Below are 20618 nucleotides of genomic sequence, written 5' to 3'. Positions count from 1 at the left end.
CATAAAAATAATACATTTTTTTTTTTTTTTTTTACCCCCACACTCCCAAGAACTACTTATCACTTGTTAGGAGTACATGGTCTAATCTAATGCTTTTAGGTTAAGAGAAATTAAATGACGTGTTCAAAGTCACATAGCAAAGCCCAAACCAGCAGCAGTGTTGTTGACCCTGGATAACATTAGAATACTTTATGATATATATTACTGATTATCAAGTATGACTAAACATTTAATACGTTTGATATGGAGATGTTTTATATATTTTTTTAATGTTATTTTTAGTTAGCATCTCTGTAACTCATTCTTAGAAAACTCAGAGAGGAGAAATGTGCTCCATAGGGTTTTCCGTGGCTTATTTTTCGGTAGTAGGTCGTCAGGTCTCAGAAGATCCACAGAACCTCTGGGTGGACTTGAACTGCCAACTTTCTGGTTAGCAGCTGAGCATGTCAACCATTTGCATCACCCAGGGACTTCGATAGCACAGTCAAGGTGATACCTTCCTATACTAAACTTTGATAATGTTTTCCATGCTCTGAAGAATTGGTAGTAAATTCATTCAGGCTGCTATGCATTGGGGGATTGTGTGGCTTATTTTTGGAGTATCAGATCTTCTCTCTGTCGAGCACTGTGCTAACTAAGCACATCACATGCATTATCTCATTTATTCCTCACAACAACTTTGAGACAGGCAGTATTTACATCCACACTGTGTGGATGAATACACTGAAGTACAGAGAAGTTAAGTAATTACCTAAGATCACAGAGCTCATACTGGTGGAACTAGGATTGGAATCCAAGCCTTTTTGACTGCACAGTCAGGCTCTTACCTTTTTAAATAAAAGAATAGTTTCATTTTTATTCTTTGCTATCAGAATGTCAGTGATTGATAGTGACTGCTCTGTGTACTTGCCTCTCGGATCTGTGATTCCAGTTACTGGATCGTCTGTGGGTTGAGTTTAGAAAGTAAAGTATTCTCTACTATGAATCATGGAAGAAGCTAGTGTGTGGCCATTGTGCCCTCTGTAATGGCCACCCAGAGGCCATGTACTATGCTTTCTTCTTAGCTGTCAGCCATATTCCGTAAAGACATCATTGTCAGCAGAATTCTAGAGGAATGAAGGCTTATTATACTTGCACATAGAGTACTGTTAGTACGGCATAATGTGTGAAGCCTAGTAGTTTTCAAAGGAAATGTTTTGTAAAAACTGCAAGTGGCCTAAGTAATTTGACTATTCACAGTTACAGGCCCACAATCCCTTATCTACAATGCCCAAACCCCAAAAGCTCTGATAATAGAAAACTTTGAACTGACATGGGGCTATTTATTATAGTCTTTATTTATCCTGCATAATGTGAGTAGCCTTGCTCCTAACTGCAGAAATATGAATGTGTTTGATTGCTACCCCAGACCCTGCTTGGGGGTATTATGTAATATTGCTACATTGACAATATTAGTTTTCTAAAATACAAAAAAATTCTTATTTCTGAAATACAGCTGGCTCCAAGTATTTTGGATTCTGTAAACAGCAGGCTTATCTCTAATGATTCTAACTAATCTATGTATCTTGACCACTACTCACTTCACCTATGCATTTTTTTCTTTGTATCTCTTAATGTCAGTTAAATATTTTTTGTGTGTGCAAATTGAGATAGTGAGAGGTGAAATGTGATTATCCTTAGTTTTGGAGCATGGATGCCTGATTTGGGTCTGAAATATTATTATAGTCTTAGAATGTATGTGTGTATATGTATGTTTGTGTGTGTGTGCGAATATATGTATATATACACACACATATGTATACATATATATATAGAGAGAGAAAACGCGCGTATGTGTACATATACGCACATACACACATAGTTATCTATGTTGAACTATTGTAAGGAAATGAGGCAATGTAACTTTATGCTATAAAATGTTTCTTTAGATCATCAATTAATTACTGGGTTTTTTCTCCTTTCCCTTATTAATCCCTAAAGTCATAAATTGCCTTGCCTATTTTAAGGCATTCTGGGTTTGTACAGGCAAAACAGAAAGCACAGTCCTTTCTCTCAGTGATATTTGGCAATCCTTGATTAAAATCTCGGGTTATTCACTTACTATCTGTGTGAACCTTGGCAAGTTATTTCAACTTAACTGAGGCTCAATTTCCTTGGTTCTAAAGTGGAAAACATTTCTAATCTGTAGGATTACTGTGAGTATCAAAAATTATGTACAAAGCTTCCTGACATATGGTATATGCTCAAACAAAGACTGTTCGAGTTATCATCATCTGCTCTGTTTACTATGTCTTCCTTATAAATCTGTTGCCCTTCAGTGTGATTTACAGTACTGTTGTTGTCAGGTGCCATTGAGTCGGTTCCGACTCATAACAACCCTGTGTACAACAGAACAAGATACTGCCTGGTCCTGAGCCATCCTTACAGTCGTTGCTATCTTTGAGCCCATTGTTGCAACCACTGTGCCAGTCTATCTTGTTGAAGGTCCTCCTCTTTTTCCCTGACCCTCTGCTTTACCGAACATGATGTCCTTCTCCAGGGACTGGTCCCTCCTGATAACATGTCCAAAGTACGTAAGATGAAGTCTCGCCCTTCTTGCTTCCAAGGAGCTTTCTGGCTATACTTCTTCCAAAACAGATTTGTTGGTTCTGACAGTCCATGGTATGTTCAGTATTCTTCGCCAACACCATAATTCAAAGGCATCAGTTCTTCTTTGGTCTTCTTTATTCGTTGTCCAGCTTTCCCATACATGTGAGGCAATTGAAAATACTATGGCTTGAGTCAGGCTTACCTACATCCTCAGAGTAATATCTTTGCTTTTTAACACTTTCAAGATGTCTTTTGTAGCAGATTTACTCAATGCAACATGTCATGTGATTTCTTGACTGCCGCTCTGTTGGCATTGATTGTGGATCAAAGTAAAATGAAATCCTTGACAACGTCAGTATTTTCTGTTTATCCTGATATTGCTTATTGGTCCAGTTGTGAGGATTTTTGTTTTCTTTATGTAAAGATGTAATCCATATTGAAGGATGTACTCTTTGATCTTCATCAGTAACCAGAACCAACTCAACGGCACCTAACAACAATTACAAAACAGATTGAATAATTATGGTGAAAGGATAGAACCCTGACGCACACCTTCCTTGTTTTAACCACACAGTATCCCCTGTTCTGTTCCAGCGACTCCCTGTTGGTCTATGTACAGGTTCTGCGCAAGCACAATTAAGTATTGTGGAATTCCTGTTCTTTGCAGTATTATCCATAATTTGATATGATCCACACCGTTGAATGCCTTTGCGTAATCATTAAAACACAGGTAAACATCTTTCTGATATTTTCTGCTTTTAGCCGTGAGCCATCTGACATCAGCAATGATAACCCTCATTCCACGTCCTCTTCTGAATCCAGCTTGAATTTCTGGCAGTTCCCAGTCAGTGTACTGCTGTAACTGTTTTTAAATGATCTTCAGCAAAGTTTTACTTGTGTGTGATAGTAATGATATTGTTAGATAATTTCCGATTTCTCCTGCATTACCTTTCTTTGAAATAGGCACAAATAGGGATCTCTTCCAGTCAGTTGGCCAGGTAGCTGTCTTCCAAATTTCTTGGCGTAGACGATTGAGTGCTTCCAGTGTTGCATTCATTTGTTGTAACATCTCAGTTGGTATTCTGTCACTTCCTGGGCCTTGTTTTTCTCTAATGCCTTCTTTGCAGCTTAGACTTCTTCCTTCAGTACCATTGGTTCTTGATCGTATGCTACTTCCTGAAACGTTGAACGTCTACCAATTCTTTTTGGTGCAGTGACTCTGTATTCCTTCCATCTTCTTTTGATGCTCCCTGAGTCATTCCATATTTTGTCCATGGAATCTTTCACTATTGCAACTCAAGAGTTGAATTCTCTCTTCAATTCTTTCAGCTTGAGAAATGCAGAGCACGTTCTTTCCTTTTGGTTTTCTAACTCCAGGTCCTTGCACATTTCATCATTAAACTCTACTTTGTCTTCTCTAGCTCCCTTTTAAAATCTTTTGTTCAGCTCTTTTACTTCTTCATTTCTTCTGTTCACTTTAGCTGCTCTATGTTAAAGAGCAAGTTTCACAGTCTTTTCTGACATCTATTTTGTTTTTTTCTTTCTTTCTTGTCTTTTTAATGACCTTTTATTTTCTTCATAATGATATCCTTGATGTCATCCCACAACTCATCTGTTCCTCAGTCATTAGCATTCAGTGCGTAAAATCTGTTCTTGAGATGGTCTCTAAATTCAGGTGGGATATACTAAAGGCTGTACTTAGTGCTCGTGGACTTATTTTAATTTTCTTCAGCTTCAATTTGAACTTGCATACAAGCAATTGATAATCTTGTTTCCATTCAGCCCCTGGCCTTGTTCTTACTGATGATATTGAGCTTCTCCATTGTCTTTTTCCACAGATGTAGTTGATTTGATTTTTGTATATCCATCTGTTGAAGTCCACATGTATAGTTGCCGTTTATGTTGTTGAAAAAAGGTATTTGCAGTGAAGTCATTGGTCTTGCAAAATTCTGTTATGTGATCTCTGACATCTTTCCTATCATCATGGCCATAACTTTCCAGATACTGATCCTTCTTCTTTGTTTCCAACATTCACATTCCAATCACCATTAATTATCAATGCATCTTGATTGCATGTTTGTTCAATTTCAGACTGCAGAAGTTGGTAAAAATCTTCAATTTCTTCATCTTTGGCATTAGTGGTTGGCGCGTAAATTTGAATAATAGTTGTATTAACTGGTCTTCCTTGTAGGCATATGGATGTTATCATGTTTGTCACTGTCAGTGTTGTACTTCAGGATGGATCTTGAAATGTTCTCTTTGTCGATGACTGTGACATCATTTCTCTTCAATTTGTCATTCCCGGCATAGTAGACCATATAATTGTCCGATTAAAAATGGTCAGTAGCAGTCCATTTGAGCTCAGTAATGCCTCAGAATATTGTATATACCATGGACTACCAGAAGAATGAACAAATATGTCTTGGAGGAAGTATAGCCAGAATGCTCCTTAGAAACAAAGATGGTGAGACTTCTTTGTCTTATGTACTTTGGATATGTTATCAGGAGGGACCAGTCACTGGAGAAGGACATCATACTTGGTAAAATAGAGGGTCAGTGACAAAGGGGAAGACTCTCTCTCAACAAGATGGATTGACACAGTGGCTGCAACAGTGGACTCAAACACAGGAACAATTTTGATGATGGCGCAGGACCAGGTACTATTTCGTTCTCTTGTGCACATAGGTTTTCTATGAGTTGGAACTGACTTCATGGCACGTAACAACAATAACAACAACTCGATGCCTAGGATATCAGCCTTCAAGCTTTCCTTTTTATTTTGAATGACTTCCAATTTTCCTTGATCTATACTTCGTACATTCCTCTTTCCAATTACTAATGGATATTTTCAGCTGTTTCTTCTCATTTTTTTGTTATGCTATATCAGCAAATGAGTATCGTGAAAGCTTTACTCCATCCATGTCATTGAGGTCCACTCTACTGTGAGGAGGCAGCTCTTTTCCAGTCGTATTTTCAGTTCCTTCCAACCTGAGGGGCTCATCTTTCGACACTATATTGGACAATGTTCCACTGCTATTCATAAAGTTTTCACTGGCCAGTTTTTTCTGAAGTAGATCGCCAGCTTCTTTTTCCTAGTCTGTCTTAATCTGGAAGCTCAGCTGAAACCTGTCCACCATGGGTGAGCCTTGCTGGTATTTGAAATACTGGTGGCATAGCTTCCAGTATCACAGCAGCATGCAAGCCACCACAGTATGACAAACTGTAAATGGTTAAATTAGCAGGTTGAGTCATTACCAGTTGTTTTGCTGTAACCATTTTGTACAGTATTTGCTTAAATTAATGATAAAATAGTTGATCATCTGCTTTACTGAATATAGTACGGATCGTCTTCGTCTTTATTACTAGATGAGACTTCTTAGAAAATGTGATTTTTATAGCCGATAAATCATCACAGTTGCAGAATTTACATTGCATTGCATTGTTTTTTGCCCAAGCGGAAGTCTAACCATCCTGGGAAGATAGGATGTAGAATTTCAAAAAATTCAGTTTTCTTGTGTGTGAACCACAGATACAGATTTATCCAGTGGGGGACCCTCTTTTCTTCTTTGGAAATGTCAGTCTTTCTCATTCATCTTCATTAATTTAATAAAGATGGTAAGCTGGCCTTGTGAAATGTACCTAACTGCAGGAATTGTATAAATATTGTATATACTAAAGACTGGCTTTGCAGTGCCCTTGACCATTTTGAAAACTGGTTAAGTTCCCCCAAATTTGAATTTACCTTTGATTGTTTTCTCAATTATTTTTGTTGTGTATTTTGGAAGTTCTGTTGTTTTCTGTTATTGTTTTCTCAGTAGTGATTGTTTATTGTCCTTACAGATAAATGTAAATGAAGCATTCTTCTTCAGCATTTATCCATTGCTTAATTTGGTCAGTTCTTCTTACAGATGATTAGTAGAGGATATTCATAATGGAATTTTGCCCTATGGCCTGACACCAGCCAGGCTCAACCTCTGAGCTCTTAGAATTAATGTGGTAGCAGCTGTCATTCTCAAACGAATGGACTTAGGTGAAAAGTACAGGTAGCCCTTATCCTTCTGCCCTGTGTACCAATATGAGGCTCAGAGATTTGGGTCAGTCAACTTGCTCTATCCTCTCAGAAGCTTACTTCTTTCCCTGAAAGTCACCTTTATTTTTCAACCTGTTTCTTTTATTTTCATGACTAATGTTTCATATTTAGTTTTCCTTTTGAACTGAGAAGAAAACTGGCAAAGAAGAAAAGTGTAAAAATTATGTTCTTCTGTATTTTCCTCTTCTACTATGCTGTTTTAATATTTTGGTTACTATTTTTTTGCTTTTTTTTTTTTTTTTTTAACTTGGCCAACAATGTCTTTGTGTTACCTTTATGCCTAAGAATGCTAAGATTTTCATTTTGTAAATATCAAGCTTGAGCACCCAGGTATTTTCTCAGTGCCTTGAGTACCATATCAAACACGGTAAACAGTGCCAGTAGTAGTCTTCGCTGTTGCTTTCATTTTTTCCTTTTTTCATTCATTAGTTAAATAAGTATTCATTTAGTCTCTCATTTGCCAAGCTCTGTTATCAACCCTGAAGAGTCAACCATAAACAAGCCCCTGGGTGCCCCCAGAAAGCTTACATAGGGACAACCATATAGTCAATAGGTAAATAATAAATAATTTTAGGTTATTATTTGGGAGGGGAAGGAAATGTAGGAGGTGCTATGAAAAATCTCTGGAGCACAGTTCTACTTTGACACACATGGTGTCACTGAGTCTTGGCTCGATATGTGGGAGGTAAGAGGCAGAGGCTAGATCCTGCGGAATGTTGTAAGATGTGAGAAGGAGTTTGGATATTATTCTAAGGGCAGTGGAAAGCTATTGTAATTTTCTAAGCAAGGGAGTGATACTGTCTGATTAATATGTATTATGTATTAAAAAGTAGCCCCTCTGGATCTTACATAGAAAATAGATTGTATAGTATAAAAGAAAAATTAGCAAGACCAGTAAGGAAGTGATTGCTGTAGTCCAGGTAAGAGATGGTAGTACCGGCAGTGGTGGAAAGAAGATGAGGGATTTGAGATATGCTCTGGATCAAGAATTCAGTTTTGACATGTTAGTTGGAGTGCCTCTTAGATATCTAAGTGTATAGATGGTATATGCAATTGGATATGTGAATCTGAAACTCCTATGGCCTGGACCTCAGATATGAATTGGGGAGTTTTCAGCATTTACATTTGAGATTAAATCTATGGGATTAGATGAGATCACTAGGAGAAGAGGACTTTTGACTGAGTTCATAGAGTTTAGGGCTTAGAGACTGAGCAAAAAAGGAGGAGATAGCAAAAGGGACTGAAAAAAATCCAGCGAAGTAGAAAAAAATTGAGGATTTGTGGTGTTCAGAAGTGGAAAGAAGAAAATATTTTAAAGAAAGAATGATTTACTGTGTTGAACTAGGCTGAGAGATCAGGGAAGGTGACGTAGAACTCGATGGAATTTCACAGCTTGAGATTACTGGTGATTATGAAAAGAGCATATTTAGGGGAGTGATGGGACTAGAAGCTAGAGAGTGAGGTGATGGTGAGGAAGTAGAAAAAAACTGTAGTAGAAAAAAACTTTAGAGAAGTTTGTTGTGAAGAAAAACAAAGAGATTTGGTAGTATCTGGAATGGGTTTAAGGGTATGAAAGATTTCCTGTGTAATGACCTGTTTTCTTCATGATCCATGAGGCTGGCTGCCAGAGAGGTAGGAGGTGGGACTGAAAGAGGTTTGAAGAAAGGAGATCAGGTATGAAATCAGAATCTTGGTGTGTTGGACAGAGCGCCTCCTAGGAGGAATTTATAGTATTGTTGGGCAGTACTGACTGCCTGTTTGTTGTTTATAAGAATAAATGTAAAGGGAAGATAGTCAGCCTCATGGTAGTGTTCTTTAGCAATGTTCATTTGCTCAGAGGCAGGTAGAAAGAATGCAGGTGAAGATGGAGAGAGAGGGAGCAGGATAGAAGAGGGTATTTGTAAGGGTGTGGAATCACGATTGCTTCTAGCCCATAATGGTGTTTACAGTATCCCATTCCCTGGGTGGTCCAGTCCCTGGCCAGAACCCATGGTTGACAGGCAGACCTTGAATTGGATTTTTCGCCAGACTCCCTCCTTGGAGCAGTGAACAACCTTTATAACCACATGCAATGACCCTGAACCTGGAGATCAGTATATGACTGTACTGAATAAATACTGTACGCTTCACAGGAGTAAGATTTGCCTGGAAGATGGGAGAACCATGGCCAGGAGATAGCAATGGTGAGCAAGGAAGACCCTGTTTCAGCTCCTCATCCTGACTCATATACGGTCTGTGAGAAAAAGGAAAAAAAAATCATTAGCAGTTTGCGGAGGAATTGATGTCCCTAGGGAACCAATTTCCATTAATACAAGGTGAAGAGATTGATCTGGGGCGACTGAAGATATAGAGGAGTCTGCTGATCATAGAATGGGAATTCTAGGGAATAACGGGGCAGACTGGGTCATATTGGGGACAGTAATTGGAGTTACAGTCCTTCATCTCACTCCCTAGCTTCTATTGGAGTTACAGCTAAAATGGAAATAGGATGAGGTGAGATAAATCCTCGCAGGAAATAGCCCTGTCGGCTTAAATATTCACTTGCTAGTAACGCCAGCCTCAAAGAAAGCCACTCCTTTGGGTTACACAAGGTTGTGGGCAGGCATCATGGGGGAGAGGCTTCCTCTCTGGAACTTTCCAAATGGTGTGACACTAGCAGCTCAGGACAGAATCTCCTAAGTCCCACAGAATGAGTTTTTAAGTGCTTGGATGGTGACACAAGCTCTATGTAACAAGGACTGGTCACAGATCATTGCAAATGTCTGCAGTGACAATTCTTCATTAAATCAACTGTATTTTCCCCAAAACATGCTTTAATATGTTTTCCAGATAAATACTATTTTTACTTACAAAGGAACAAAGTTACCTTGTGGTGGTGTCCACTGAAAAGCTTAAAAAATCCTTTCATTGTAAGTTTTCTACATGCCACCCAAACTACTGATGCTACTATTTTCCACTCCAAAAAAGTTAAATGGATTTATATTTAAATCTCATATCAGTGTGAAGGCCACCTTTTAAGTACACCAAATTTTAGCAACCCGTATCTATGGGCTTTTTAAGATGATCTTTTACATAAAAGTCCAAAGAAAAGAAAAGAAAAAAAAAGATAGTGATTCTTTTTCAAACTTTTTTGATCAGTTATAAGCACATACGCACTTGATTAAATGGAATATATCTTGTAGCTTAAAATATCAAATATTATTTAACGTCTCTAAAACGACATTTTAAAAAGTCAGTTATGTTGGTGGCCATGTTTTGTTATGCTACAAAATGACCGTAAGCAATTTTGCAGCATATCATAGTTCCTTTTATAATAGAAATTGCTTTAAAAGCGAAGAATTTACATTTAAAAAATCCTAGTTCTCTGTAATATAAACTTATAAATCTGTCACCTATGGATGTCCTTAAATCTTTTAAGGGAAGCTATTTATATTTTTAGTCTGCACCATCTCTTGCACTATAGAATTCTATAGTCTGTGACTTTTTCTGTTTGAAATAAAAATTATTTCTGTTAAAGCAACTCTTCTTAAACTTCAGATGTGGTGGTTTTTAGGTTTTCAGCCTATCCTAATTCTTAGTGATTTTATAGGTTGGAGAAGAGTTTTAAAAAATCTCTGTCTTTGTCTTGTAGCCACTAATTTATTTTTCTGTAATAGTGCTTCTTGCCCTGTATTTTCTCATTACATTTTTCAGGACTTCTCTAGCTCTGTTCTGATCTTTCTTGAGCTGTAGCAACCAGAATTGCCAAATGTAGAATCTGCACTGAGAATCACAGACTAATTTAAGTTTAGTGCTGGATGTGATGTTAGAAATCTTCCACATTACTGCTTCCCAGCCTTTTCACTGTCTTCACACTACTTATCTATTACCATCAGTAACATTTCATTTGCAAGCAGTGATTCTTAATGAAGCAGAATTTGAAGCGAGAGGTGGGGGTGAGAAGAGAGGGACTCTTCCAGCAGGTTTTATAATCTCTATGATAGATTATGTAGTTTTAAAAGGACCCCTAGAGATTCTAAATGAGTCCTATACTGGTCTTGTCCATGATCCTTATTTTTTTTTTATTTTATTGTGGTAAAATACATACGATGAAAAGGTTTTCTTTCTGTTTTTAAGTGTACAATTCGGTGACATTAATGACATTCACCATGTTATACTATATCATCATCACAAACCATTTCCAAAAGTTTTTCATCACCCCAAACAGAAATTCAGTACCGTTTCAGCTATAACCCCTACTCCTCCCTGCCCCCAGCCCCCAGCCCCTGGTAACCACTAATAAATATTTTTTTTTTACATTTGCCTATTCTAGATATTTCATATAAATGGGATCATACAATATTTGGCCTTTTGTGTCTGACTTATTTCACTTATGTTTTCAAGATTCGTATTATAGCATGTATCAGAACTTCATTTCTGTTTATGGTTGAATAATATTCCATTGTATATATGTACTATATCTTGCTTATTCACTTATGTGTTGAAGGACACTTGGGTTGTTTCCACCTTTTGGCTATTGTGAATAATGCTGCAGTGAACACTGGTGTATATGTATATGTTTAAGTCCCTGCTTTCATGTCTCTTGGGTATATGCGTAGGAGTGGAATTCCTGGGTCATAGGGTAAATCTATATTTAACTTTTTGAAAAACTTCCAAATTCTTTTCCATAGCAGATGCACCATTTTACATTCCTACCAACAATGGATGAAGATATCACTTTCTCCCCATCCTCACAAATATTTGTTATTTTTTACTTTTCTGGTAATATCCATTCTAGTTGGGGTGAGGAGTCCTTGGGTGTGCAGATGGTTAACACACTCACCTGCTAGCTGAAAGTTTGGACTTTTGAGTCCGTCCACAGGTGTCTCGGAAGAAAGACCTGGTGATCTGCCGCTGAAAAATCAGCCTTTGAAAACCCCATGGAGCACAGTTCTACTCTGACACACAGTGGGTCTCCATGAGTTGGAATCAACTCCACAGCCACTAGAACAGACTGGAGTGGGATAAAGTGATATCTCATTGTGGTTTTGATTTGCATTTCACTAATGAGTAATGACCTTAAGCATCTTTTCATGTACTTATTGGCCATTTGTATATCTTCTTTGGAGAAATGTCTATTCAAGTCCTTTGCTCCTTTTTTAATTGAGTTGTTTGCCTTTTTGTTGTTGAGTTGTAGGAATTCTTTATATATTCTAGATATTAAACCCCTATCAGATATATGGTTCCTAAATATTTCCTCCTATTCTGTAGATTGTCTTTTCACTTTCTTGGTAAAATTCTTCTTCTTCTTTTTTTTTTTAAATTGTGCTCTAGGTGAAAGTTTACAGCTCAAGTTAATTTTTCATACAAAAATTTATATGCGTATTGTTATATGACATTAGTTGCAATCCCTACAATGTGACAGCGCTCCCCGCCCCCCACTTTCTACCCCAGGTTTCTTGTGTCCATTCAACCAGTTTCTGTCCTTTCCTGCCTTCTCATCCTGCCTCCAGACAGGAGCTGCCCATCTGGTCTCGTGTATCTGCTTGAACTAAGAAGCACACTCTTCACGAGTATTATTTTGTTTTATAGTCCAGTCTCATCTTTGTCTGAAGAGTAGGCTTTGAGAATGGTGTTAGCTCTGGGTTAACAGAGCATCTGGGGGCCATGATTTCTGGGGTTTCCTCCAGACTCAGCCAGACTATTAAGTCTGGTCTTTTTACATGAATTTGAGTTCTGCACCCCACTTTTCTTCTGCTCTGTCCAGGACTCTCTGTTGTGTTCCGTGTCAGGTGGTCATTGGTGGTAGCCTGGCCCCATCTAGTTCTGGTCTCAGGCTGATGGAGTCTCTGGTTTATGTGGCCTTTTTGTCCCTTGGGCTAATATTTCCCTTGTGTCTTTGGTGTTTTTTGTTCTCCTTTGTTCCAAGTAGATTGGGACCAATTGATGCATCTTAGATGGCCGTTTGCAAGCTTTTAAGACCCCAGACACCACTCTCCAAAGTAGGATGCAGAACATTTTCTTAATAAACTTTGTTATACCAATTGACCTATATGTCCCCTGAATTGGTAAAATCCTTTGATGCAAAAAATTTTTTTCATTTGATAAAGTCCAGTTTACATATTTTTTTCTTTTATTGCTTGTTTTTGATGTCATATCTAAGAAGTCATTGTAAAACAAGGTCTTAAAGCTTTACTTCTGTGTTTTCTTCTAAGAGTTTTATGGTTATAATTGCTGTATTTAGGTCATTGATCCATTCTGAGTTATATTAGATATATGGTGTGAGGTGTGGGTCTGGGTCAGACTTCATTCTTTTGCATGTGGAGATTCACTTGTTCTAGTGCCATTTATTGAAGAGACTATTTTTTTTTCCTATCAAATACACCTGGCATCCTTGTCAAAAATCAGTTGGCTATAGACGTTTGAGTTTATTTCTGAACTTTCAATTCTGTTCCACCAGTCTACATGCTTATCTTCATACCAGTATCACACTGTTTTGACTACTGTAGCTTTATAGTTTGTTTTGAAAATGGGACATGTGACTGCTTCTGTTTTGTTCTGTTTTTAAGATTGCTTTGGCCTTTTGGGGCCCCCTGCAGTTCCATATGAATTTAGGGATTAGCTTTTCTGTTTCTGCAAAAAAAAAGGCGGTCAAAATTTTGATAGGGATTATGTTGAATCTGTAGACTGCTTTGGGTAGAGTTGGTGTCTTTGCAGAAAGTGATTAAAGGTACAGACCTTGAGATTGGAAGATTATCCTTGATTGCTTGGGTGGGCCCGGTTTTAACAGGAGTCCTTAAAAGTGGAGGTAGAAGAGTGGGTCAGAGAGGTGTGGTGTGAGAACTCCATGCACTTTTGCTGGTTCTGAAGGTGGAAGAGGAAAGTGATAAGCCAAGGAATGTGGGCAGCTTCTAGAAGCTGGAAAAGTCAAGGAAGTGAATTCTCAGAGTCTCCACAGTAGAATGCATCTCCTCTGACAACTTAATTTTAGTCCAATGAGACGTGTGTCAGAACCTACAGAACTGTGCAATAGTAAGTTTATGTTGTTTTAAGCCACTGAATTGGCGATAATTTCTTACAGCAGCAGTAGAACAGTAATGCACAGGACAAGAGAAATCACAGGATGCTTAGCATGGGTTATCATAGGCTTATTTTATTGTTGAGTAGTATTCCATTGCATGCACGTACCACTGTTTCTTTATTTACTTATCAGTTGATGCCATTTGGGTTGTTTCCAGCTTTTGGCCATTGTGTATAAAGCTTCCATACACAGTACAGGTTTATACTTCTTGCTCTTGGGTAATTACATAGGATAGTATTGCTCAGTTGTATCCTAAGTGCATGCTTAACTTTATAACAGATTGCGAACTGTTTTTTGAATTAGCTGTACCATTTTACACTCTTACCTGCAATGTATGAGTTTTCATTGCTCTATATCCTCACCAGCACTTGATGTCAGTTTTTTTTAAATCCATTCAAATATGTAGTGATATCTCATTGTCATTTTAATTTACATTTCTCTATGAGTCAGGGTCAGGTTTGGTAGGGGTTTTTTAATGAACAATGATACTGACCATCTTTTCATATACTTATTACCATTCGTATTCTATGGTGAAGTATCGTTAAAATCGTTTACTCATATTTTTAAAGAATGTGTTTATTGGTTTGTAAAAATGATTTACAGGCTCATTATAAATTCAAAAAATGCAGAAAAGTACACATGAAATATAAATCATTGTAAGTCCCATCACTCAGAAGTAACTATTTTAATATTAAGTTAACAACATTACAGACATTTCTTCCTCTATGTATATATAGAGGTAGGACAGACGGATGGATGCATGGATGAATGTATGCATGAATGAGTGGGTGGACAGATAAAATACATACAAATGAGATATTATATATGCTGATTTTTTAACTATAATTCATATACCATAAAATTCACTCTTAAAGTCCACAATTCAGTGGTTTCTAGTATAATCTCAGAGTTGTGCAACCATCACACTCCCTTACTTTCAGAGCATTTTTCATCACCTCAGAAAGAAACCCTGTACCCATTGGCAGTAACACGATATTCCTCACCTCGTTCAGCCTCTGACATTTGCAAATTTATTTTCTGTCTCTATGGATTTGCCTATTCTAGACATTTCATGTAAATGGAATGATATAATATGTGACCTTTTGTGTCTGGCTTCTTTCACTTGGCATAATGTTCTCCAGTTCATCAGTGTTGTAGCATGTATCGGAACTTTATTGTTTTTATTCACAGGAATAGTCACAGTATTCCATGTATGCCTGTACCATGTTTTGTTTAACTCCTTATCTATTGGTGAACATTAGGGGTGACATCCGCTTTTTAGTTGCTATGAATAAGGCTGCTATGAACATTTGTGTACAAGATTTTGTGGGGAAATGCATTTTCAATTCTTTTGGGTTTAAATAGCTAGGAGTGGAGTTGCTGGTACTCATTTTTTAATTGAGCTGTGTTCTTATTTTGGAATTCTAAATGTTGAATTAACAAGTGTGTGTATCTGTTAAATCAGGTAACTCCAAGAGAGTTCTGTGTTCAGAAGAGCTAATTTTGATGTAGATTTAATGAAGGGTTTTTAAAACCTTGGGTGTCTTCCAAGCAGAATATTATTTAATGAGCTTAAAGAATTAACCTATATTGATTTGAATTGCTTAAAAATACGTAAAATAGGCCCTTTAAGTTATTGTTATTTTATTTTAAATATTTCTTCTGATTTAATTCTTCTAAATCCCTTTAGTCAGTCATTTTATAAATATTAATAGATACTGCCTTTTGAATGTCAGGCATCACACAAAGTTTTGGAGTAAAATATACAGGGGAATAACCAAACCTACAATTAGGCTTTATAATATGTGATCGTAATTATTTTGTAATATTGGTGGCTGTGATGTTAACATTTATGTCTCTTTCCTTTTCCCTCTTCTCACAATTCACATTACCAGATGCTGTTGAGTCGAATCCAGCTCAAATGGTGACCTCATATGTGTTAGAGTAGAACTGTGCTCCATAGGGTTTGCAATGACTGATGTTTCAGAAGTAGATTGCCAGGACTTTCTTTCCAGGTACCTCTGGGTGGACTCAAACCTCCAACCTTTAGGTTAGCAGCCTAGCACTTTAACTGTTTGCACCACCCAGGCACTACCCACAATTTACATTACTCTTCCATAAAGGATTGTTCAAGATACATATATAGATAAATCTCCCAGTTACCTTACCAAAAAAACCAAATCTATTGCCGTTGAGTCAACTCAGAGTAGAACTGTCCCATAGCGTTTCTAAGGAGTGGCTGGTGAATTTGAACTGCCAGCCTTTTGGTTAGCAATCGAGCTCTTAACCACTGTACCACCAGGGCTCCCAGGTTCCTTTGTAGCTGTCTGTGAATTTTTTATTTCGGTGTGCATGATGTGGAGTGTCACACTGTAAGTAATGGAGACGTGCCTGTCGTGTTGTTACTTTCAGCATTGCTGACAGACAAAGTGCCCTGGAGGCTGAGCTGAGGACAGTGCAGGCCTCGCGAAGGGACCTGGAGAACTTCCTCAAGTGGATACAAGAAGGAGAAACCACAGTTAATGTGCTTGAGGATGCCTCTCAGCGGGAGAATGCTCTTCAGGACAGTACCATGGCCAGGGAGCTCAAACAGCAGATGCAGGTACGTGCATGGGAAGCTACAACCAGTATTTTTATTTGCGTTGTGCTCTTTTGATCCATCTATGTGAAATTTACTACTGTTAAAAGATAAGATTGTCACCTTATTCTGTTATGAAATTTTGCTCCCCTGTGAATAATTTGTTACTTGAAACAAGACCTTTAAAATTCTTTTATTTAATTATACCCTGTTTTATGCCAGTAGTAATTGTTTATTTAGACTCATAGGCTCATAGATACTCTGTTTTCTGTCATTTTTAGCCCTGTTACAATCAGCCTTATTGAATCCTCAATTATAAGGGCATTTTCCTTCACATGCAGCTGTTTCTTTTTCCATTTATTATAAATACTTAATATAAAGGCCACAGAGGCACTGTGGCTTAGTTTACAACTAAGAATATCAGCCTTGAAGGTATCACTTTTATATCTTTACCTTGATAACTATGATTGTATATTCAGTGTGAAGTTTGAATGTTTCTTCTCCATGAACTACGGTAATATGAAACCTTCTCTTTAAAAAGAACTTATGAGGAATCTTATGAGGCATGTATGAATCTTTTTTTCTTCTCCTAGTATTACTGCTCAGAGCCCTTGAACCTTCCATTTTCTCTGCGTAGAATGCCTACTCCCTTCTCATGTTACAGCTTGGTTCAAAACCCATCTCAATGGCGAAGTCTCCTGGCCTATCACAGTTTTACATCTGGTCACTTGTTTGTGCCATCTGTTCACACATCCATTAGACAGTGTGACACAGGCTCCATTGTCATCTCTCACGTGGTTCTTCAAGGGCAGTGGTTAGATTATTACATATTGTTGCCTACGCATTGCTGTGTGTGCACATCCTAAATAAATACTTTGACTGCTGCCCTTAGACCCTAACGTCACTGTTAGAAATTCATTATGATGGCCCCTTTTGAATCTCTTCTTAGGAACTCTTTTCCCTTGAAATATCAAAAGACTTTTTGTAAAATGTTAGCCATATGTGGATATGGACAAAATAGGCTTTCTTTGAACTATTATTGTTCTCATAGATTTTTGCTAAATTGGAAATTATGTGTACTAAAATGTTACAGAATTTAAAAAAAAGAAACTTTTTGGGACTAAACTTACTTATAACTTCTTCCCAAGCATAAGCACTATTATGGTGTCTTTCTCTTGAGTTCTCAAGATTAATTTGCTGGAAATCTATGTTTAGACATTGCTGTTAACTATCGGAATAACTCTTCTTTCTTCTTTTTCTTTGCACAGTACATTTGGGTAATGAGTGTGACCAAGTGTTGAAGTTGAATCTGTTCTTTTGTCTCAACCTCTAGAACCTTATGAATCACCAGAAATGTTAACTGATAAAACTTTTAGCGATTACCTGATTTTTACGGGTTATAGAGGGCTCCAACTGTGGATAGATACTAGAATATACTATTTTTTATGACTTCAAGAACTATAAGGCTGACCTATAAATGCGTACTTATACTTAATTTATGCAATAGTACTAAGTTCAGTAGATATCTAGCCTATGCACTCGAATAGGAAACAGTTTATAGAAGATAAAAAAGAGGCTTGAACCTTGGTAAACACGGCCCTGTTTTAGAGTTTAATAATGTTTTGTGGCACAATTTTATCTTGGAATATAGTCTCGCCATAGCCAAAACTTCTCTCAGTATTTAATAACTGTTCAAACTGTGGAAGAGATAAATGTGAATAGAAATGTTTAAACTCTTTCTAAATAAAAATAAACTAAGCCCAGGATTACTTGTCTTACAGCAAACAGCATCAAGAAAGAAAAGTTGCTTTCTAAAATACTAAAATTCAGTAAAACATTTATGGTAATTGCTTCTTAATAATGATTTAGTGTTGCTAAAATAGTCTGTTTTGGTTCATAGGAAAATTAAAGGGAACGTTTATTAAGAGCCTATTAAAATCTCTTTTGTGTAATCTAAAGATAAATACACACATTTGTTTACGTGGAAGATTTTCCCCATTGTATTAAATTGCATTATTTCCCATCTCCCTGCTGCTTTATTAAATACTCTTTATTTTAAAACATCCTCTCCATTTTATTCAAAAAAACAACCTGTGATTTTATTTTGGGCATCTATAGGCAGGTGACTGTTGGAGAAGTAGGACCTCTAGCTGAGTATTTCAGAGGCAAGGGGATTTTTATTTTCCTGTGGGCTTTTGTATTAATGACTCTCCTTTCGTGCACGTGCACAGACATTTAAAATGGAACCTTTGCAAAGAGTTCTGTTGAAGGCAGATGAATGTACAAAAGCATTTGAAATCATAAAATAAATTTTATGGTGAGGTGGTGGTGGTGACAGGTGGTTTATGTATGCATTAAGGATGACAGAATAAGGTTCTCGGAGTATCTGAGCTCCATGCATAAGAGGCGTGTGTAGGACTGCTTACGTGACTCATTCCCCGGTTATGCCGTTTCACGTCTTATGACTGTCTGTTGCAGGCCCCTGGGAGTATTTCATGAAGATGAAGAAGTTTCTTCTTTTTTCCGTTTGAGGTGAATCTTGGGTAAATTTTGATAAAAGGATAGTTTGGAAACACAGTGGAAGGTGAAGATTCATTTCTGGCTGGAAAGATGCCATGATACATGCCATTTTTGTGAAGGGAAGATGATTGTTTGGATTAGTGTATTTATATTTCATTGCCCTGCTGCAAGTCTATTAGGTTTTAATCCTCAACAGAGCCAGTGTCAAGAGAAAACTTGAACTTTCAGATACTTGCTGGAGAGAAGCTTCTGGAGAATTGAGTTGGCTCTGTCATAGAGAGTCTTGTATACCATGCTAAGTATTTTATATTTTATTCCGGTGGCAATGAGGAGAAGTCATTAAAGGATATTAAGCATGAGAGTGCTGCAATGAGATGTCTGCTTTGTAGGAGTTTAGTTGATGGCATTATAGAGAATGGATTTAATCTGGGCAAGACTGGCAGCAGGAGATCTGTCAGGATATTGTTGTAGCCATCCAGGCTGGAGGTGATAGTGACCAGAACTGAGGCAATGGCAGTAGGACTAGACCTGGTGACTTGATAGTATAGGAAGCCCAAGGGAGGGGGAAGAGGAACAGACAAGGGAGATTGCTGGCTGGTATTAGGTCCTGAGATTGGGAATACAGGAGAAGAAAATATCTGGGCAGGCATGTAAGTTAGTGGGGAGTGTGGTGGGATGGTAAATTCCATTTTGTATGTGTTGAAATACGGCATTTGAGTAACATCCAGGAGGAGATGCATGATGTATTAGTTTCCTTGGGCTGCATAACAATGTATTACAAACTGGCTGGCTTATAAGAACAGAAATTTATTTTCTCACAGTTCTGGAGGTTGAAAGTCTGAATTCAGGGTATCAGCAGGGCCATGATCTCTCTGAAGCCTTTAGGGGAAGATCTGTTCTGTGTCTCCCAGCTTCTGGTAGCCCCAGGCATTCTTTTACTTGTTAACTTTGTCACTCCGGTCTCTACCTCAGGTTTCACATGGCATTCTCACTGTGTGTCTCACTGGCTGTGTGTCTCTTCTTTTATAAGGACACCAAGCATATCTGATTAAGACCCACCCTACTCCAGTAGGACCGTATGTTAATTTAACTAATTGTATCTGCAAAGACCCTATTTCCAAATAAGGACACATTCACATGTATCTGGTGTTAAGACTTCAACAGATCTTTTTAGGGGACACAGTTTAACCCAAAACACCTGGCGTGCAGTTGTCACTCTGGCTTTGTATTCAGATGTAAGAATTTGGCCAAAAATGTCGAGTCTTTTTTTTTTTTTTTTGCTTTTGAATGAAAACCTATTATTGACTTCCCAACCAGTTGATTAATTCAAATGCACTTATTCTTAATTTTCTCGCCTGCATTCTAGGATATTATTATTATTTTAGTTATATTTTAAAATTTAAGTTCTAGATTTTAGTGGTACCAGTTAATTGAGATGCTGTGGTTCTTTCCTGGGTAAAACCCTGTTGCGTGGCTTTCTTTCTGGGGTAGTGATATGATAAGTGACTGTTTTTACTTCTAATAATTTGTGTTTAGGATTATTGTATTTTCATCTGCGATGTTCCTTTTTAGCTAAATTTTCATCCTCTTGTTCCACAAGTACAGACTTTCATTGTTTAGATTGTCTTAGATCTTTCTCCTACCCAGCACTGTATTTGGAGCGTGAATATGTCTCTCATGGAAGCTTCACCCACTACTGGCTGAGGGATAGGAATTATAATTTCATGTTTTTCAAAATAACAGCTTATAGTGGTATAATTCACATACTATACAATTCACTC

General features: G+C 37.5%; 1 protein-coding gene across 11 annotated transcripts in view; it reads left to right on the top strand.

Moving 5' to 3' along the window:
- UTRN (utrophin) overlaps window positions 1-20618 on the top strand; it is a 627344-nt gene that overhangs the window by 321972 nt on the left and 284754 nt on the right. For all 11 annotated transcript variants that reach the window (XM_023729352.1, XM_023729345.1, XM_004368852.2 and 8 more), the window contains one exon: window positions 16152-16341. In XM_023729352.1, coding sequence (XP_023585120.1) covers window positions 16152-16341 — 190 coding nt within the window. The remainder of the gene's footprint in view (window positions 1-16151; window positions 16342-20618) is intronic.

Source organism: Trichechus manatus, unplaced genomic scaffold, assembly GCF_000243295.1.
Source record: "Trichechus manatus latirostris isolate Lorelei unplaced genomic scaffold, TriManLat1.0 scaffold00002, whole genome shotgun sequence".
NCBI lineage: Eukaryota > Metazoa > Chordata > Mammalia > Sirenia > Trichechidae > Trichechus > Trichechus manatus.
Note: the sequence above shows the minus strand (reverse complement) of the source record. Positions and strands in the feature narration are given on the sequence as shown.